Source organism: Balaenoptera borealis (genome assembly GCF_965194805.1).
Source record: "Balaenoptera borealis genome assembly, contig: HAP1_SCAFFOLD_960, whole genome shotgun sequence".
NCBI lineage: Eukaryota > Metazoa > Chordata > Mammalia > Artiodactyla > Balaenopteridae > Balaenoptera > Balaenoptera borealis.
Window position 1 is genome coordinate 174926 of NW_028123247.1, and position 23100 is coordinate 198025.

Here is a 23100-nt window from a genome sequence, read left to right on the forward strand (position 1 = left end):
TTTTGGCCAACCGAATACTTATCCAATTGTAGCAGCACTTACTTCTGGGAGTGGGAGTGAGGGACTGTGATGATAAGAGAGGATGGTTGTCAGACCCAAATCAGCTTTAGCCTAATCTGTAGTCATTCAGATGGTTAAGAGCAAATGTGTTTATTAATGAATAATATTTCTCAGGTGTGAATGTATTATTAGAATGAATATATATTAGGTAAATCTTTACTAGGTAATTGTTTTAATAGACTTTATTTTTCAGAACAGTTTCAGGTTCCGAACAAAACTGAGGTTCATAGCAGAGATTTCCCCTATACTCCCTGCTCCCCAACATGCACGGCCTCCCCTGTTATCAACGTGCCCCACCTTAGGTAATTTAAGTGCAGTAAAATGTTAGTTTTCATTAGCAAGTCATAAAAACCCCGTTTTGTAACATTAAAGAATAAAAAGACAAAAACCTACCGATGGCCTGGCTTCAGGTCCATCATGCTCTTCCCTAATTGCTGAAGCAGTAGGAAGATTTTTAAAAGACAGAGAAAGGCACAGCCAGCCTGGCCGGGAGACTGCTCCGGTTTCCCCTACAAGGGCCAGTCTTCCGCCAGAGGACAAGCCTTGTGCTGTCTGTAGGGGACAGTCACTGTCTTCGGCCACGTAGCGTCCCAAGTTCCTGTCCTCTTAGAAACAGGAACTTACTTCTCTTTCGGGTACTGGAGCCCCTGCCCTGAGTCTGGGTTTATCAGAGGCCTGGGCTCTCCTCCCAGCCTCCAAACGCGATCCCAGACTGAGTGAAATCAATCATCACATCCATCCCTTGGGCCAAAGTAACCAGTTTAGGAATAAATAGATGACTCCGTTTAAGATACTTACAGGAACATCTGTTTTTTAAAAATAAAGACTCATATTTAGCTTATTTTTTTTTAATATATTGATTTATTTATTTTTGGCTGTGTTGGGCCTTCATTGCGGCGCGTGGGCTTTTCTCTAGTTGAAGCGAGCGGGGGCTGCTCTTCGTTGTGCTGCGCGGGCTTCTCATTGCGGTGGCTTCTCTTGTTGCAGAGCACGGGCTCTAGGCGCGCGGGCTTAGTAGTTGTGGCTCGTGGGCTCGAGAGCGCAGGCTCAGTAGTTGTGGCGCACGGGCTTAGTTGCTCCGTGGCATGTGGGATCTTCGCGGACCAGGGCTCGAACCCTTGTCCCCTGCATTGGCAGGCTGATTCTCAACCACTGCGCCACAAGGGAAGCTCCTCTGTATATTCTTAAAACTAAAAATAGAACTACCATATGATTCTGCAATCCCACTCCTGGGCATATATCTAGAGAAAACCATAATTCAAAAAGATACAGGCACCCTAATGTTCATTGCAGCACTATTTACAATAGCCAAGACATGGAAGCAACCTAAATGTCCATCAACAGAGGAATGGATAAAGAAGATGTGGTGGAATATAGAACATTACTCAGCCATAAAAAAAGAATAAAATAATGCCATTCGCAGCAACATGGATGGACCTAGAGATTATCATAATAAGTGAAGTAAGCCAGACAGAGAAAGATAAATATCATATGATATTGCTTATATGTGGAATCTAAAAAAAAGAAAAAAAAGATACAAATGAACTTATTTCCAAAGTAGAAAGAGACTCGCAGACACAGAAAACTAACTTATGGTTACCAAAGGGGAAAGGCGGGAAAAGGGGGGGAGGGATAAATTAGGAGGTTGGGATTAACATATACACCCTGCTATATAAATAATAAAATAGATAACCAACAAGGAACTACTGTATAGCATAGGGAACTATACTCAGTATTTTGTAATAACCTATAAGGAAAGAGGCCCTGAGGAAGAATATATGTATAACTGAATCGTTGTGCTGTGCACCTGAAACTAACACAATATTGAAAATTAACTATACTTCAACTTAAAAAAAAAAAAAGATCTTTGTATATTCTGGATACAAGTCCTTTGTCAGGTATATGTAACATGAATATTTTCTCCCAATCTGTGTCCTGCCTTTCATTTTTTTAATGCTCTATTTCAAAGTGCTAAAACTTTAAATTTTTATGAAGTCCAATATGTTAATTTTTTTCTTTATGGTTTGGAAAAACTTTTGTCAATTCCAAAATCACAAAGACTCCCTTCTATATTTTCTTCAGAAATGTCAGAGTTTTAGCTTTTATGCTTAAGTTTAGAATACATTTTGAGTTAATTTTGTATACAGTTGTGAGATAAGAATTGAGGTTCAGTTCTTTGGGTTTTTTACAGATATCCAACTGTTCTAGTATCATTTAAAAAAATACAATCACATCACCTTTGTTGAAACTCAGCTGACTATGTATGTCAGAGCAGGGCACACAGTCTTGAGTACTGAAGCTTTAGTAGTAAATGATGAAATCAGGTAAGTGACATTCTCTAACTTAATTTTTTTCCAAAATACTCAGTTCTATGAATTTGAATACACAGTAAATTTCAAAAAGACTGTCAAAATTTTTATCAGGATTGCACTGAATCTCTGGCTCAATTTAAAATGAATTGACATCATAACAATATTAGGTTTTCTAATCCATAAACATGGTACAGCTTTCCATTTATTTATGTCTTCTCTAATTTCTTTCAGCAACATTTTGGAAGTTCTGAGTGTGCATTTAGCACACATTTTGTTAAATTTATCCCTGAGCATTTAAAATCTTTGAAGTTATTTTAAATGTTATCTTTAAATAGACAATTTTTTGAAGTATTAGATTTACAGAAAAATTGAGAAGAGAGTATAAAGAATTCCCACCTACCTCTTTCACCTAGTTCCCCTATTATTAACCCCTTACATTTACATAGTATACTTGGTACAATTAGTGAGCCAGTGGTGACACATCATTATTAACAAAAATCCACAGTGTGTTTGGATTCTGTCAGTCTCACCCAATGTCTGTTTCTGTCTCAGGATCCCATCCAGGGCACCACAGTACACTTACTTGTGAGGTCTCCTTAGGCTCTCCTTGGCTGGGACAGTTTCTTAGCCTTTCCTTGCTTTTGATGACCTTAACAGTTTTTAGGGGTACTGGTCAAGTATTTTGTAGGATGTGCCTCTACTGGAATTTGTCTGATGCTTTTCTCACAATTAGACTAGGGTTCCGGGTTTGAGGGAGGATGAGACAAGGTAAAGTAGCATCTTAATCACATCATGTCAAGGAGGAACACTGTGACAAATTTTTTCTCGTTATATGTGTTTTATTTATACTTCATGACAGATCACTAGAAATGGGATTTTTTGAGGCATAGACTATTTTTTAAAACTAGGATTCTTGATGAACTTGACCAAACTGCTTCCAAAGGGTTCCACTAATTTTCATACCCACCAAAAATGGATACATTGCAATGTGTTTCCCTGAATCCTTACTAGAATTCCCTTTACATTTCCCCCAGTCTGTGGTGCCCACATAGCTTTGGAATGCTGCAATTGATGATGGATGGATTCACCTTAAGTAAAAAGCATCAATTAGATCTTCCGCTCTACACTTGACCTTACCTTTATTTTATTTAACACTACTCCCCCCTCCACCCTCTCCGTGCTACAGCCAAACAGCCTGCTGTTGCTGCCTGAAGACACAACAGTCAGCTTTTGCTTCTGACAGGTCCTCTGCATGGGACAGTATTCCATACCCATCTCTGCCTGTCAAAATCCTAGCGTACTTTAAGGTTCACCCCAAATGATAATCATCCTGAAGCCCGTCTTAAGCCTCAAAAGTAAATAAAATCTCTTCTCTCTGTGAACACTTAATACTTTTGTTAAGAGACATTTTGCTCCCATTTTCTCTTTGTAGATTAGATATGTAATTGTATAGTGACTTTTTCCTCAGTCTGTAATTCAATAAGTAATAAATAATAAGTAATAAGCACATTTTTCTAATCAAGAAACCTAGGAGATATTTCATTCAACCTATTCCCTCTCCCCAAAATAATACCGAAATTTTAAGATAGAATACTTTTCAAATATTTTAATAAATAATTTACCCTTATGAGAGACATGCTTTTATTTAAGGCTTTGGATGTTAAGTTTTAGAATCTGCATATCATACACAAGCCTACCTTGTTTTATTGCTCTTCACTTTACTGCAGATAGAACAGAAAACGCGTTTTTTTATAAATTGAAGGTTTGTGGCAACACTGCGCCCAGCAAGTCTAACAGCACCATTTTTCCAACAGCATTTGCTCGCTTCTTGTCTTCATGTCAGATTTTGATAATTCTTACAATATTTCCAACTGTTTCATTATTATTATATTTATGGTGGTCTGTGATCAGTGATCTTTGATGTTACTATTGCAATTGTCTTGGGGCACCATGAACCACACTCACATAAGATGGCAAACTTGGGCTCCCCTGGTGGTGCAGTGGTTAAGAATCCGTCTGCCAATGCAGGGGACACAGGTTCGAGCCCTGGTCCAGGAAGATCCCACATGCCGTGGAGCAACTAAGCCCGTGCACCACAGCTACCGAGCCTGTGCTCTAGAGCCTGTGAGCCACAACTACTGAAGCCCATGTGCCACAACTACTGAAGCCCGCGTGCCTAGAGCCCGTGCTCCACAAGAGAAGCCACTGCAATAAGCCTGCACACTGCAACGAAGAGTAGCCCCCGCTCACTGCAACTAAAGAAAGCCCACACAGCAAGGAAGACCCAACGCAGCCATAAATAAATAAATAAAAATAAAGTTCCCTTTAAAAAAAAAAAAACACTTGTCAAAAAAAAAAAAAAAAAAGACGGCAAACTTAATCAATTTATGTTGTGTCTGTTCTGATTGCTCCACTTACTGGCCATTCCCCCATCTCTCTCCTCCTCAGGCCTCCCTGTTCCCTGAGACACAACAATATTGTGCCCAATAAAGGCCATACCTCCTTGTTATGTGTTGTCTATGGCTGCTTTTACTCTGTCACCAGAGTTGAGTAATTGTGACAGAAACCAATTGGCCAACAGAGCCCAAAATATTTATCATGTGGCCCTTTACCCCTGGTATAAACTTTCAAATACATAATATTGTAACTGTTTAGCAGCATATGATCCACAGTGAAGCCCTGTTGTTTTTAACTTCCTTAAAAATTATTGCAAAAACTTTTAGTCTATGCCTCATTAGGTCCTCAGACCATGGTAAAACCTATCTTATTTTGTCCTTTTCCTCTTTTGCAAATATTGAACTCTGATTCTTGACACAGTGAAAACAAAATAGTATTGTTAAGCATCTTCTTAATTGCTAGGGAAAAGTTTAATTTCTTTGCTATTTGATAAAGATATAAATTTAGGGAAACTGTATCTAGAAATAAAGAAATGGGTCATTTAAGGAAAATCATATTTTATTAAATTTAACAATTTTTTGAAGAGCTCAGATTTCTACTTACCAGTTAGTGAAATCACAGAAGTCTTTGTTAACCCTGAGACAGAAGGTGTATATGCTGCTGTAGAACTTTTACTAGAAAAGAACATGATTTAGTTAAAATACAAGAATATGCTTCTTTCAATCCCAGTCATCTAGCACTAGGTCTTTCCTAATCTTTTTTTTAATGCTTTCCTCTACTTCTTATGAAACATGCTTGCTATTTTTATTTCTCATTTATTTTTTACATTCCATGCCTCACAATAATTACTTTGTCTTTAACTTAAAATCATTTCCTTAAGCTTCTGCTACATCAAAATAACAGGTTTTCTATTGATGCTCAGCCAAAACAGGTAATATGGATAAAATTTTCCTGGAAATAACTTATCTTTAGTTCTAATCTCTTTTGTCCATCTGGAGATCACCTTATTGGCTAGGAACTTTAGAAGGATCTACCAATAATGTCCAAAAACATAGCTGAAAATCTAGAATAAGCTTTTTATTTAATCTTTTATAAAAAAAAAAATAATAAAAGAAAAACATTTTTCCTGTAACATGTTATTTTTTTTGATAAATAGTTTTGAAGACATTTATGTTCCCTTAAAATTACTTTGTTTGCCACTTGATATACAGCTGTTATATACTATATGTGTACAATATATATAAAATTCATGGTCATTTAATTTATGCTGATTCTCCCCTAATCTTAACTGTTTATAATTTTGTGTTCTGGGCCAAAAGGGAGACTACACATTCATCTACCATCAGGAGAACTCTGTTGTCACCACTTTACCACAGAAACAGGCCAGTGGCTTCTTTACGGACAGAAACAACACTAGCAGCAAACGGGTGTCCACATCCATTTAGTAAATGGGGCACGTTCATACCCATTTAGAAGTTGTGTGGCATAGGTGATATAGCATAAACAGTACACGAACTCCATGATGTTGTTATAAAGCATCAGGGCAGTAGTCTTCCTAGAATTCCAGGATACCTATTTCTTATGCAAATTCGTAGACTACTTTTTTTTTTTAACATGAAATCTTTATAGAAGATAACTTAGAAATTACTGACCTATAAAAACCTAAAAATTAATCCTGATTTTATTTAATAATGTAAACATTTCACATAAAGATGTATGACTATAAAATGAAAATTAAGTCAGAACAAGACCCATATATACGCTGTCTACAAGAGACCCACTTCAGACCTAGGGACACATACAGACTGAAAGTGAGGGGATGGAAAAAGATATTCCATGCAAATGGAAATCAACAGAAAGCTGGAGTAGCAATATTCATATCAGACAAAATCGACTTTAAAATAAAGAATGTTACAAGAGACAAGGAAGGACACTACATAATGATCAAGGGATCAATCCAAGAAGAAGATATAACAATTGTAAATATTTATGCACCCAACATAGGAGCACCTCAATACATAAGGCAAACGCTAACAGCCATAAAAGAGGAAATCAACAGTAACACAATAATCGTGGGGGACGTTAACACCCCATTTATACCAATGGACAGATCATCCAGACAGAAAATTAGTAAGGAAACACAAGCCTTAAATGACACATTAGACCAGATAAACTTAATTGATAATTATAGGACATTCCATCCGAAAGCAGCAGAATACACTTTCTTCTCAAGTGCACATGGAACATTCTCCAGGATAGATCACATCTTGGGTCACAAATCAAGCCTCAGTAAATTTAAGAAAACTGAAATCATATCAAGCATCTTTTCAGACCACAACGCTATGATATTAGAAATAAATTACAGGAAAAAAACTGTAAAAAACACAAACACATAGAAGCTAAACAATATGTTATTAAATAACCAATGGATAACTGAAGAAATCAAAGAGGAAATCAAAAAATACCTAGAAACAAATGACAACGAAAACATGACGACCAAAAACCTATGGGATACAACAAAAAGCAGTTCTAAGAGGGAAGTTTATAGCAATACAATCTTACCTCAAGAAACAAAAAAAATCTCAAACAACCTAACCTTACACATAAAGCAACTAGAGAAAGAAGAACAAACAAAACCCAAAGTTAGTAGAAGAAAAATCATAAAGATCAGAGCAGAAGTAAATGAAATAGAAATGAAGAAAACAACAGCAAAGATCAATGAAACTAAAAGCTGGTTCTTTGAGAAGATAAACAAAATTGATAAACCATTAGCCAGACTCATCAAGAAAAAAAAGGGAGAGGACTCAAATCAATAAAACTAGAAATGAAAAAGGAGAAGTTACAACTGACACCACAGAAATACAAAGGATCATAAGAGACTACTACAAGCAACTATATGCCAATAAAATGGACAACCTGGAAGAAATGGACAAATTCTTAGAAAGATATAACTTTCCAAGACTGAACCAGTAAGAAACAGAAAATATGAACAGACCAATCACAAGTAATGAAATTGAAACTGTGATTAAAAATCTTCCAACAAACAGAAGTCCTGGAGCAGATGGCTTCACAGGTGAATTCTATCAAGCATTTAGAGAAGCGCTAACACCCATCCTTCTCAAACTCTTCCAAAAAATTGCAGAGGAAGGAACACTCCCAAGCTCATTCTACGAGGCCACCATCACCCTGACACCAAAACCAGACAAAGATATCACGAAAAAAGAAAATTAGAGGCCAATATCACTGAGGAACACAGACACAAAAATCCTCAACAAAATACTAGCAAACAGAATCCAACAACACATTAAAAGGATCACACGCCATGATCAAGTGGGACTTATCCCAGAGATACTAGGATTCTTCAATATATGCAAATCAATCAATGTGATATACTATATTAACAAATTGAAGAATAAAAACCATATGATCATCTCAATAGATGCAGAAAAAGCTTTTGACAAAATTCAACACCCATTTATGACAAAAACTCTCCAGAAAGTGGGCATAGAAGGAACCTACCTCAACATAATAAAGGCCATATAAGACAAATCCACAGCAAACGTCATTCTCAATGGTAAAAAAACTGAAAGTATTTCCTTTAAGTTCAGGAACAAGACAAGGATGTCCACTCTTGCCACTATTATTCAACATAGTTTTGGAAGTCCTAGCCACGGCAATCAGAGAAGAAAAAGGAATAAAAGGAATCCAAATTGGAAAAGAAGTAAAACTGTCACTGTTTGCAGATGACATGATACTATACATAGAAGCCATCAGAAAACTAGTAGAGTTTACCAATGAATTTGGTAAAGTTGCAGGATACAAAATTAATACAAAGAAATCTCTTGCATTCCTATACACTAACAATGAAAAATCATAAAGAGATATTAAGGAAACAATCCTATTTACCATTGCAACAAAAGAATAAAATACCTAGGAATAAACCTACCTAAGGAGACAAAAGACTTGTACTCAGAAAACTATAGGATACTGATGAAAGAAGTCAAAGACGACACAAACAGATGGAGAAACATACCATGTTCTTGGATTGGAAGAATCAATACTGTGAAAATGACTATACTACCCAAAGCAATCTACAGATTCAATGTACTCCCTATCAAATTACCAATGGCACTGTTCACAGAATTAGAACAAAAAAATTTTACAATTTGTATGGAAACACAAAAGATCCTGAATAGCCAAAGCAATCTTGAGAACGAAAAACAGAGCTGGAAGAATCAGGCTCCCTGACTTCAGACTATACTACAAAGCTACATTCATCAAGACAGTATGGTACTGGCACAAAAACAGAAAAATAAATCAACGGAACAGGATACAAAGCCCAGAGATAAACCCACACACCTATGGTCACGTAATCCATGACAAAGGAGGCAAGAATATACAATAGAGAAAAGACAGTCTCTTCAGTAAGTGGTGCTGGGAAAACTGGACAGCTACATGTAAAAGAATAAAATTAGAACACTCCCTAACACCACACACAAAAATAAACTCAAAATGGATTAAAGACCTAAATGTAAGGCCAGACACTATAAAACTCTCAGAGGAAAACATAGGCAGAACACTCTGACATAAATCTCAGAAAGATCTTTTTTGACCCACCTCCTAGAGTATGAAAATAAAAACAAAAATAAACAAGTGGGACCTAATTAAACTTAAAAGTTTTTGCACAGCAAAGGAAACCATAAACAAAATGAAAAGACAACACTCAGAATGGGATAAAATATTTTCAAACAAAGCAACTGACAGGGGATTAATCTCCAAAATATACAAACAGCTCATGCAGCTCAATATCAAAAAAAAAAAAAACCCAATGAAAAAATGGGCAGAAGACCTAAATAGACATTTCTCCAAAGAAGACATACAGATGTCCAAGAAACACATGAAAAGGTGCTCAACGCCACTAATTATTAGAGAGATGCAAGTCAAAACTACAATGAGGTATCACCTCACACCAGTCCGAATGGCCATCATCAAAAAATCTACAAACAAAAATGCTGGAGAGGATGTGGAGAAAACGGAACCCTCCTACACTGTTGGTGGGAATGTAAATTGGTACAGCCACTATGGAGAACACTATGGAGGTTCCTCAAAAAACTAAAAATAGAATTACCATATGACCCAGCAATCCCACTACTGGGCATATACCCAGAGAAAACCATAATTCAAAAAGACACATGCACACCAATGTTCATTGCAGCACTATTTACAACAGTCAGGACATGGAAGCAACCTAAATGTCCATCAACAGAGGAATAGATAAAGAAGATGTGGTTCATATATACAAGGGAATATTATTCAGCCATAAAAAGGAACGAAATAGTGCCATTTGCAGAGGCATGGACAGACCTACAGACTGTCATACAGAGTGAAGTAAGTCAGAAATAGAAAAAGGAACATTGTATAATATCACTTATATGTGGAATCTAGAAAAATGGTACAGATGAACTTATTTGCAAAGCAGAAATAGAGACACAGATGTGGAGAACAAACTTATGGATACCAAGGGGGAAGAGAGGTCGGAATGAATTGGGAGATTGGGATTGACATAAACACACTACTATGTATAAAATAGATAACTAACGAGAACCTACTGTATAGCACAGGGAACGCTACTCAATGCTCTGTGGTCACTTAAATGGGAAGGAAATCTAAAAAAGAGGGGATATATGTATACATATAACTGATTCACTTTGCTGTACAGCAGAAACTAACACAACATTGTAAAGCAACTATACTCCAATAAAAATTAATAAAAAAATAAATAAAAATTAAGTCAAAATGTGAGTAGCTGACAGATCATACCCAGCACACTTGTCTAAGTTGCCATATTTTGCATGAAAAGCTTGATTATTAAAAGAGTGGCTTCGAATCTATTTGGATTTCTTGATTTCTTTGCCTAGAGTAACAAGCAAAAGGAAAATGCAATTGTTTAGTTCATCAGTTCATCCTTAGCTGCCCCAACCCCATTTCCTCTCCAACTCCCACAATTTTCAGTAAAACACTGACAGGTGTAGCTTCCTTTCCTTAGCTTGACCTGACTGGTGTATCTCTTACCCCTACTGCCCATTAAGAACCATCAAAACAACTAACAGTAAAAGGCAAAAGGTGCCTTCAAATAATATATCTCAGCTCATGGAGTGACTTCCCTGTAATTATTGTTTAGGAAAGGAAAAAAGGAGACACAAAAACAAGTTTCTTACTTGTGGATTGGGTGCCAGAAGTGGGTCCGGGGACAGAAATGGGGATGTTCTTGGGCAGAGTTGTTGGTGTCTTGGTGTCTCTACCTAAAACAAACTCTGACTTAAGTGCTATAATTTCCTCTGAGTTCTTATTAATCCCCATACACATACAAGGCAATGCAGAGAATATGAATCACTATCCCTAGTGAAGCAACACTCTTTTCCAAATCTTACTTTTTATATATTTAAATATTTCAGTCTTAGTTATTCAGTGATCAATTTCACAATCTTATTGCTGCTACCAAACTTCAAACTTTCCTTAGAAGGATCTGAACCTCCACATTGATCCTCACCATTTATTCATGTACTCCTAAATCTATATCACAGTTAGCAGCCAATTTTTGAAAACAACTTTGATAAATGAAAGAAAGTGAAGTGATTTTTCATATTAAATTAAAAACTAAGCATGGTCTCTCAGCATGCTAGGATGCAACATCAGTTGGGTACCTTGGTGATAAAGACATGCGAAAACTACTTACGTTTCTTTTCAAAGGTTTTATCACTCATGGGCCTTCCATCATTTTGTTGCTTTTCTTTTTCTAATTGTTCCTATTAATAAAACAGTATCTTAGCATTAAAAGTAAGCATTAGATTTAGAAAATTGTTCTAATCAGAAATTACTCTAAGCTTTAGAGGTACAGATACAGTTCACAAAAATATGTAACAGAAGTAATTTGTTTTTCCAAATTAGTGTCTAAAGAAGTCACAGTTCTTTCAGATTTGTGTTTTTTTTTAACATCTACAGAATTGTGCCCTTGGAGGCTTGTCAAACTAAAACAATGAGTTTAGTATCATTGTTGTGATGAGCCGTTAATTTCTACAACATATTTACTAATTCTCATCAGCAAAATGTGTTACTACTGGCCCTTTCCATTTCTGACTGATACATGGCAAAATAATGTTCTTCTTTTAAAAGAATGAGAGAAAAGGAAATGATCTTTTAGATATTATTTAAATGTTCTATTGAAGTATAATACATACAGAGAAAGTGCACAAATATAAGTGTACAGCTCAATAAATTTTCCCGAAGTGAACACACCCATATAATCAGCTCCCAGACCAAGAAACAAAATGTTACCCAAACTCAAAGAGTTCTTTATCCCAACAGTATAGCCAAGAAAAATCAATAAACATATCAAGTTCTGAACAAACATGGCATAACTGACATGTACAGAACACTACAATCAACACTGGAGAACATACATTCTTTTCAAGTGCACATGTAAAATAAAAAGGCAGAGAAAATAGACAAGATAAAAAATTTTCCACATAGAACTGGACTGCATAAAAAACTATTAAATAAAAATTCTAAAACTGAAAATAAAACATGCAAAACTGAAAAATATCACTAAGTGAGCTTAACAGTAGTGTTACCTGCTTCATCTTTTCCTCTACTATCTTGATCATATTAATCACAGTTGTCTTGAAGTCCTTGTCTGCTAACTCTAATATCAGGATCATCTGTGGATCTTTTGCTATTCTCTGATTTTTGTCTTGGGTTTAGGTCATTAAGTCCTAAAATTTTTTAGAGTCTGCTTATTCTCTACATCTTCTACCACTGGCAATCCTGAACTCTAATCTTTGGCTTAGACTGCTGAAATAATGCAATTTGCTTTTCAGAGGATTTCCATTTAAGTTTTTAATCTCACAGCATAATTCTCTGCAGAAAAATAGACAATATAAAAAATCAGAATTTTAGAACTGACAAATAGAGTAATGGAAATTTTAAAATCAGTGGAGAGGCTCAGCAGCCAAATGCAGAGGGCAGGAAAAGAACTGGTGACACTGAAGATGGATCAACAGAAATTATTCACTCTGAGTAGCAGAGTTTAAGGGAAAAAAAAAAGAAAGAAAGAAAGAACAAAGCCTCATGGACCTGTGGGATAATATCAAAAGATTTAACATATGTGCAATTGGAGACCCAGAGGTATAAGGGTGAGGAACTGGGACAGAACATATATTGAAATAAATAATGGCTCAAACCTTCCCAAATTTGGGAAATGATACACATTTACAGATTCAGGAAGCTCAGCAAATCCAAGACAGAACAAATTTGAAGCTAATCATGCCTAAAAACATCACAAGCAAACTGCTAAAGACAAAAAAGAAAAGAAAAAATCTTGGAAGTAGCCAGAGACAACATTATATAGAGAAGAGTAATAATTCAAATGAGAACAGATATTTTATCAGATGCTATGGAGACCACAACACAGACAGAAATACTTCTTAAAGTACAGTATAAAAAAGGCTGTAAACCCAGAATTCTGTATCCAATAAAAATATCCTTTAGAGAGAAAGGCACAAATAAGACATTTTAGATAAAGGAAAATGAAGATAATTTGTTACAAAATACTTGCACTCCGAGAACTTCCAAAGAAAGTTCTTCAGGCTGAAGGGAAAAAATAAGAGGGAAATTTGGGTCCTAAGCAATGAATGAAGAGCACTGGAAATGGTAAACATCTGAGTAAACACACAGGTTTAATCTCTTAAGTTCTTCAAGATACATATGACAACTTAAAGCAAAAATTATCACACTGACTGGTGGGGTTTTCAGTGCAGATGTAATTCACATGACAAGTGTAACATAAAGAACAGTATGGAGCAGGTAAAGGGTTCTGTATCACTGTTAAATAAAGTGGTACAATATTAACAATAAGAAGACTATAAAAGGTTAGGTATGTCTGCTGTAATCTCTAGAGAAAACACCAAAAAGCAATTCAAAAGAAAAGGGGGGGGGGGACCGAAGAGACAGAGAGAAACACCAATCACTGAGATAAAAATATAACAGGGGGTATCACCATAGATTCTATATACATTAGAAGGATAATATAAGAATATTATAAACAACATATGCCAACAAATTGGACAGCTTAGATGACATGGACAAATTGGGGGGGGGGGGAGCAACTTATCAAACTGACAAAAAAGAAAGAAAATCTGAATCGTTTTATAGCTATTAAAGTAATTGAATGAATTATCAAAATCCTTCCAAAATGAAAACTTTTTGAGTTTCACTAGTGAATTCTATCAAACACTCAAGGAAAAAAAAAAAACCAATTTTATACAAAATTTGTCAGAAAATAGAGGAAGTGGTAATACTATCCATCTCATTTTATGAGGCCAGAATAACTCTAACACCAAATTTAAAAGACCCAAGAAATTACCCCAAAAATTATAAACCAGTTTCCACCATGAATTTATGAATACAACGGCAAAATTCCTTTAAATAAATTAGCCAAGCATCCAACAGCGGAGAAAAGGACAATATATCATCACCAAATAGAGTTTAATCCCAAAATATAAAATCGGTTTACCATTTGAAAAATCAGTGTAACTCAGTGTTTTAACACAATGAAAGTAGAAAAACAAATATCATTTCAGGAAATGCAGAAAAAGCATCTGACAAAATTCAACAATCATTCATAAAAACTCTCAGCAGACTAGGAATAGAAGCGATAAATGGCATCTATATTAAACCTATTGGTAACACCATACCTAATGATGAAAGATTGAACTGCTTCCCCCTAAGATCAATAAAAAGACAAAGATGCCTACTTGCATCACTTTTATTAGTCAGAGGTCTCTTATTATACTGGAGGTCCTGGACCTTTTAATACGACAAAAAGAAAGAAATAAAAGGCACAAACACTGAACAGGAAGAAGTAATCCTACTGTACTAAAAGATGACATAATGGCTCAGGTAGACTGTCTTATTAAATCTAAAAACCAACTTCTACAACAAATAAGCAAACTTAGCACATTTGCAAAATACAAGGTTAATATACAAAAATCAATAGTATTCTTAAGCTCCAGCAACAAAAAACTGGAAAGTAAAACTTTAAATTACACTTCCATTTACAATGCCAAGACACGTAATATACTAGAAATAAATCTAACAAAAGACTGCCTTGAACTCTACACTTAACTCTACCAAAACTAAGTAAAGAAGACTAAATAAATGAAGTGATAGACAATGTTCATGGATTGGAAGACTTATATTGTTAAGATGGCAATTCTCCAAATTGACCTACAGATCAATGCTAATTAACACAATCCTAACTAAAATTCCAGCAGGCTTTTTATAGAAATTGATAAACTGATTCTAAACTTTGTTTCAAGATGAAAAGGGCCTCTACTGGCCAAAGCAATTTTTTAAAAAGTTGGAAAAGTTACCCTACCTGATTTTAAGAATTACTATAAAGTTATAGCGATCAAGATAGTTTGGAATTGCCAAAAAGATAAACCTATAAATTACTGCAACAGAATGGGAGTCAAGAAACAGACATATGTATATATGGACAATTGATTTTTTTAAAAAAGGTGCTAAGGAAATTCAATGGGGAAAGTAAAGTTTTCAATAAATGGCATTAGAATAATTGCTCATTGAGATGGAAAAAATAAACATATATAAAAATTAACCTGAAATGAATCATAGACCTAAATGTAAAACCTAAAACTAAAATTCCTAGAAGAAAACATAGGAAAAAGTCTTTATAATTTGGGGCTAGACAAAAGATTCTTAGAACAAAAAAGCATGAACTATGCTAAAAGAAAAAAAGGATAAGTTGGACTTCATCAAAATTAAAAACTTCTTCTCTTCCAAAGACACCATTAAGCACAGACTCCAAGAAAATATTCATAAAATGTATCTCTGACCAAGGAGTTGTATTCAGAGTTTATAAAGAACTCTCACAACTCAGTAAGAAGATAAACAAAAACCACTTTAAAATCTGAAAAGAGACTTCATCGACTAAGATATAAGGATGGCCAATACACAAAGGAAAAGATGCTCAGCCTCCTTAGGCATCAGGGATAAGCAATTAGAGATAACATTACATACCCACCCTCTCGAGCATTAGAGAGGATACGGGGTAACTGAAACTCTCCACCACAGCCAATGGGCATGTAAAACGGCACAGGCACTTTGTAAAACAGTCTTTGTTTTTAAGTTAAGTGTAGTTTACCATATGATCCAGCCATTCCATTCCTAAGTTATTTCCCCAAGAGAAATGAAAACTTATGTCCACTCAAAGACTTCTTCACTAATGTTCCCAAGCTAGAAGTAACCCAAATGTCCGTTAAGACGTGGATAAACACGTTGTGGTATATCCGCAGTATGGACTACTACTACTCAGAGATAAAAAGGAATGACCTCTTTATATGCACAAAAACATGGATGAATCTCAAAGTAATCATGCTGATGGAAAGAAGCATGACCCAAAAAGGTACTAACATATGATTCAATTTATATAAATTCTAAAAAATGCAAACTAATTTACAGTGACAGAAACTAGATTAGTGGTTGCTAGGGACTAGAGTAGAAGATGTGAATCACAAAGGGGGCATAAGGAAATTTTTGAAGGAATGGCAACATTTGGTATTTTATATTCTGGTTTCATGGATATGTCTATATGTCAAAATTCACCAAATTGCACACTTTAAGTATTTGCAGTTAATCATAAGGCAATTATACTTCAATAAGGTAGTTTTTTTCTAAAAGGCTCTCAAATGTAGTTTTCCTTACAATTCATAAAAGAACATATTTCAAAAGGTCAGGATTCTTCTTCAGTCATTTAGGGAAAATAAAAGTAGTATGAAACTAAAAGAAATTATTGATTAGATTTAATAACAAAGCACAGTTAATACTGGTCAGAAAAGAGTATGTCTGTGTGTGTGTGAAAACATACCATTTCCAAAAGAAGTAGCTCTTCTCTTTCTTTCTCTTGATCCAACAAATCTTTTTCATAAAATTTTTTCTGAAACTAAGTTTAAAGTTTAAAATGAAATTGTGAAACATTAATGATGAGTCTCTGCCAATTTTTAAATATTCCTTTCAACATAAGGTAAAGAGAGTGTACTCACAGCGTCCATGGACATTTCCATTCTGTCCAACTCTAACACAGTCTGCAAAGAAAATGTCTGAAATTATTCAACAGTAATTAAATTAAATCAACTAATGATTTCTCAGAAAGACTCCTTTTCCAGAGGGAGGATCAAAGAAGAGACTTCTCCACTATGTGAAAGGCTTTCATATAACATGTGATTGATTTAAAAAAATTTTTTTCTCCATTGTAAGAATTAAGTAGAATTTCAATTACATTTTGAAGTTAATGAATAAAAAATCAAACAGCAAAAAAAAAAAAAAAAAAAAAAAGAAAGTCTCTAAAGTTCTTCCCAACTCTACGTTGTGTTTTTAATCAACCTCTATATATTAATACCAGGATCCACTTAAACTTTTAAAAGTTTTTCAACTTAAGAAAAGCAAGTGTAGGGCTTCCCTGGTGGCACAGTGGTTAAGAATCCACCTGCCAATGCAGGGACCACAGGTTCGAGCCCTGGGCTGGGAAGATCCCACATGCCGTGGAGCAACTAAGCCCGTGCCCCACAACTACTGAGCCTACGCTCTAGAGCCCACGAGCCACAACTACTGAGCCCGCGTGCTACAACTACAGAAGCCCGTGCACCTAGAGCCCATGCTCCGCAACAAGAGAAGCCACCGCAATGAGAAGCCTGCGCACCGCAACAAAGAGTAGCCCCCACTCACCACAACTAGAGAAAGCCCGTGCACAGCAACAAAGACCCAACACAGCCAAAAATAAATTAATTAATTTTTTTTAAAAAAGAAAAGCAAGTGTAGAGGATTATTTTAAATACTAAACACATGCAATTTAGTTTCTAATAACTTCCTGTGCCACTCTTTTCTGAATCTTCAGAAATACAATATAATTTTTGAATTTTTAAAAAAATCTTTTAGCTAAATATATACAAAGCTAGGTATCATTGGGCTTAATATCCTTAGTTCCCTGCCACAGAAACTTTTGATTATTATGACATTTTAACCAATAGAAAAAAGCATTCTCTTAATTTAGTATTTGTCTTTCAGAATACATTGGTCTGCAATAAATTATTTCAATCAAACAATGGCCCATCTAATCCAGGGTTCTGTCTCTGATAGAGGACAGTACTTTTTTACAGGAGTAACTTTGATGGCCAGGATAAAGTACATTTATTCATATGCCCAAAGCTATCCATTGCAAACATAATATTTATTTGAAATTTTATTTTTATGCTGAAATTTATGAAAATGTTATAATTTATGGCATGAAATAGCCCTTTTAAATGAAATTACGTTTCATCTTAAAAAACTGACTAAACTATTTCATTTTTAACCCAAAGCTTTGAATAGCTTCCTGAGAGTTTCCCATACCAATACATCAGTTTGATAAACATTATACTATAGAATTTTCATGGGACAGACTGACTTCCTCATGTGACATGTTCTTAAAATAAGGGCTGTACTCCAGAATAATCCATTGAAAGTTAATAATCTATCAATTTAATTATATCATTTTTGCCCCTATTTATGGGGTCAGCTTGAGTTACCTCTTCAGTTAATAAATTCTCTCAAAAAAGTAAGTAACTGTCTCATGTTTACTATTTTGAAAGTTAACTCCATTGCCTATACTTCTGTAATTAAACGGTAAAGACAGAAATATCTGATAGAAACAAATGTTATGTGTATCTATGTTTTTAGATTTAGATGCATGTCCAGACTCTGGGTATTTCTGATTATTTCAGTTAATGAAAGAAGAATTTACATTTCAGTAAAATAAAATTATACTAATTAATACTAAGTTATCAAATCACTTTATTAAAAAGTTCCTTATGCAACATCTGGCAATGATCTCTAGAGGAAAAAAAAAAAAAATCAAAGGACTCTTTTTTTTTTCCTCACCATCGACACCAAGTTACTTAAGACATTAATAAATTAACTTCTCTCACTACAAATAAATGCCCAAAAACTATGTGTCCTGAACTTCACATTCAGATTCATAAAAGTAATGATTTTTTTCTTGAATTTTATTTTATTTATTTTTTTATACAGCAGGTTCTTATTAGTCATCCATTTTATACACATCAGTGTATATACATGTCAATCCGAATCTCCCAATTCATCACCATAAAAGTAATGATTTTAATTTGACATAACCTTATAAAAATATTAGTTACATACTCAACCAAAAGGTTTTGAAGATTATAAAGTATTTTAAGGTTTGACTTCACTAACCCAAATGTTTACTGTGTTAGTGTTCCAATATTGCCAAACAATCCATATAAGATCACAGGCTAAAACAAAACAAACAAAAACCAATAAGACACAACGTTACATAATTGAAAAGTGGTAGGGATCTATATTCAGCCCTGGCTCTGCCACTTACCAAGAAGATCTGAAGCAAACATTTGAACATTTCTAGGTCTAGAGCTTCTGCAAAGTCCAACAGATCACTGAAGGCCCTTCCAGCCCTTTCAGGGCTAAGTTTCTATCAAATGTGACTTTTCCAATTATACCAACAAAGTTTTCCCAATTCTAATCACTTATAAAGAGTTTGGTGAATGAAGTACTCATTCATTATGAGCTGAACAGTATTTACTGAGTACCTAAAATGTAAGCTCTCTCATAGAGCTTATATCACCAGTAATAAAAGATTAATGTCTCAGTGCCCTCTAGAAGGAACTTCCATATCCAGTTGGAGCACACATCAACCAAGTCAGTTACTAATTCTTACTACTCTAGCAGTGATAGAAATATTTTAACATATTGCTATCCCATCAAGCTAAGATAGTGAGGCTGTGATGAACACTGCAAGAAAGGCAAAGGTCGTGGCAAGAGGGACGCTTACTCTTTTCACAGTGGCCAGAACATCTTTATCTTTTTCTTGACAGAGGAGTTTTCTCACACACATTTCTAACTGTTGAAGTAGATGTTTATCTGCAGGGATCTTCAGGGTAGATTTCACTTTGGGCAACAAGTAGCAAAGTTTCATTCTGCAATAAATTGAAAGTATTAACTTGGGAGTGAATTTAATAAATAAGAATGACAGTCACATGAAATTGAAAGAAAACTCAAGCTTTGGCTAGCCTGACAGTTAATTTCTTATGCAACAAATGTCTACGGAGGGCCTATGATGAGTCAAGCGTTCATTATTCTGGGTGCTGAGATACTGCAGTGGATAAAACCAACAAAATTCTCTGCTGTCACAGAGCTTACGTTCTAGTACACGGGTAGGGAGAGAGGATAAACAAATACGTAAAATGTCTGTCAAATAGTGGTAAATGCTGCAGAGAAAAATAAAGCAGGGAAAGACGACGAAGGAGTACAAGGAGGGGGATTACAAGTTCAAAACAGGTGGTCAGAGAGGCTTTTAGTCAAGATTTCACTGAAAAGATGACATTTAAGCAAAGACTTAAAGTAAATTAGGGACTAAGCCTTGTGACTATCTAGAGAAAACCATTACAGTAAGAGCAAGTGCCCCGTCAGGGGAGCTTGCCTTAGAAGTTGCCCCAAATTAACAAATTGGCCAAAACTGGCAAACTGGCTAGCATGGCTAGAACAGAGCAAAAACGAAATTAGCTGGAGGCCTCAGAGTGGAAACAGGAGGCCAGTTCATCCGGGGCCTTGCAGGTCACGGTTTGGAGACTGGTTTTTATTTTGAGAGCAATGAGAAGCCATGGAGGGTTTTGCACAGCAGAGTGAAATGATGTGACTTAACGTTTGGAAAGTATCATCTGGCTACTGTATTGAGATTAGACTGTAGGTGGTCAAGGACAAAAGGGACAGGGGGTGGCAGGGGGCTCTTTCAGTAATTCAGGCAAGAGATGATGGTGGCTTGAACCGGAGTGGCAGCAGTGAGGTGGTGGGAAGTGGTTTGATTCTGAATATATTTTACAAGCGGCAGGATGTGCAGAGGGCTTGGAAGTGGAGTGACACAAAGGAAGTCACGGCTTTGACCTGAACAACTGGCAAGACGAAATGGTTATTTACTGAGACGGAGAAGACTGCAGAAGGAGCAAGTGCAGATGAGGAAGATGGGGATTAACTGGACAGATGAAGTCTGACGAGCCTGTTAGGTAGTCGATGGAAATCCTAGTGGGCAGTTGGCTCAATGAGTCTTCTGTCCAGGGTGAATGTCCATGCTGGAGATTTGCAGTCAGGAATCTTCAGCACACAGTTGATACAGAAGCCATGAGACTGGAGAATCACCCAGGCAAGTAAGTGCAGTTTGAGAAGAAGAGATAAAAGGAGAGCATCTACAGCACCACCACAGTCTAAATGGGGCTGATAAAGAAGCAACAAGCAAACTGAAGAATTCCAGAGAGGTGAAAGGAAATCCAGGAAAGTATTAAAAAAACCAACCAACCAAACAAACAAACAAAAAAACTTCTTAGGAAAAGATGGTGCAGGAAATGTTCTGCTTTGCTAAGCTAAAATTCTACTGCTTTGCCAGGGCTGGTTGTCTAACTTGGGGCTGCCGTCTTCATTCATTCATTCATTCATTCATTCATCTAAGAGCTCTCCAGATACTATTTTTTTATTTCTATGCCAAACCTTGAGACAACTAAGTCCCATTCCTGGAGTTCCCAGGATACCTTCTCAGCTGAGCCTTCAGTTGAGGATTCTTATACAATAAAATCTGCTTTTTATTCAACCAAAAAGGCAAAAGAAGCTCCTCCTCTAGAATTTTCATCTCTGTACATAGCAATAATAGTCCCAAACTTATTCAGCACTCACCACGGATACTGCCAAGCATGGTAATGCTTTCTCTAATTAAGGGGTCCCAATTACCCCAAAGAGAATTGTTTTCATTTCTGGCAGCTGAAGAGAAGGCTCCTTTGAATACCAATAGTCTTTTTCTAGCCTTGGTATTGTCTAGACTCAGTGAATTTAAATTTTAAACATTCACTTAAGGAAAAACAATCAACAGTCCACGCACACTTCATTCTTTATAACCCAAGGCAGATCTAGAAAACATACATTCAACAGAAGCTACAGAAGCCTTAGCAGTGATTTATCTCTGTGAGAATCCTGGGCCCAGGAGATTATAAAGATTTAGAGATTAGGGATCATACTTTTCAGGTAAACGAAATTCTTTATGTACACTACCTCAAGTATTTATTCCTCAGAACACCCCATGAATTAGGTACCAAGGAAATTGATGCACAGAGAGGTTTTGTAAGTTGCCCAGACACATAGCTGGTGTAGAGCTGGAAATCAGCTCAGGGAGTATGGCTCCAGAAACTCTCCTCCTCCCCTGCATGATCCTGCCACTCTCGCCTGTAATGGCTTTCATTCTACCTGCCTATTTCTAAAAGTGTTGAGCAAAGGCTTTCGTATCCAAAAGCCAGTTAGTATATGGTGTTGCTGGACCCATTTGTTAGGCTGGCAGCTGCCCAAGCAGGAGAGTGAGAACCAAGACAAACTGCTATACGATCATCTCTTACTCAGAAAAACCACCAAAATTCATAGAGCAATATTCATCTTCATCTGGTTTTTGAATTAACAGGTTGCTTTCCCTTAGAGTCAATGCTATGCTATTAGTCACACTGACTCGAGTAGAGATGATTTCACTTCCTTTCAAATAATTTTTGGGAACTGCTTGATAAATGACAATTCAACACATTGGAAGCTATTTTTCTAGAATCACAACTTCAATTTGCTAAATGTTAACAATGTGGTTGGATCCCTTAGTTATTTACCAAGAGGTAAATTCTAAAGAATTATCAACGGGGTCTTTCAATTTACTTAAAATCACTTTAAATTTGCTTTAAATCTCAAGTCAAGGAAACCTCAGCTCTAGTTTATACAGCACAGGTAAGATGCACAAAATACTAAAGCCAATGCAGTGGTACTTTCTGTATTTTCTCACCCTAAAAATACAAAACAAAACCAATGTCTAGATGTGTTCCCCTTAAATAACGCTCACAACATTCTTAGGCTGAACTTTTCAACATCTTTTGACAATTCTTGGTATATTTTCTCTCAACAGCCATGCTATCAGTCTATGCTTATTGCCTGGCCAAGTCTTCCTGTTAAAAAGTATTAAATGTTTGCATGTTGTCTACAATGCACATTAGTTATTTGTAAAAGATACAAATATGTCACACAGCATGAAACTAGCATGAAGCATGGCTGGCATGTGAAAGCTCAGCAGGGAGCTCTGGAGTTCTGTTCAGGAAGTCTTGGCCAACTGACTCTGTGTCTCCTACAGATCTGAGTTCCTCAAATTCAGAACAGA

The 23100-nt window shown here is 35.8% G+C and overlaps 1 protein-coding gene across 1 annotated transcript in view; it reads right to left on the reverse strand.

Moving 5' to 3' along the window:
• Positions 1-3178: 3178 nt before the first annotated feature.
• The window catches only part of LOC309621762 (serine/threonine-protein phosphatase 4 regulatory subunit 4-like), a 73868-nt gene continuing 53946 nt past the window's right edge, over positions 3179-23100 (reverse strand). The window contains 8 exon segments of the mRNA XM_082409109.1: positions 3179-5443; positions 10590-10657; positions 10661-10683; positions 10988-11071; positions 11506-11575; positions 16714-16788; positions 16889-16930; positions 19708-19852. Coding sequence (XP_082265235.1) covers positions 5365-5443; positions 10590-10657; positions 10661-10683; positions 10988-11071; positions 11506-11575; positions 16714-16788; positions 16889-16930; positions 19708-19852 — 586 coding nt within the window. The 3' untranslated portion in view covers positions 3179-5364.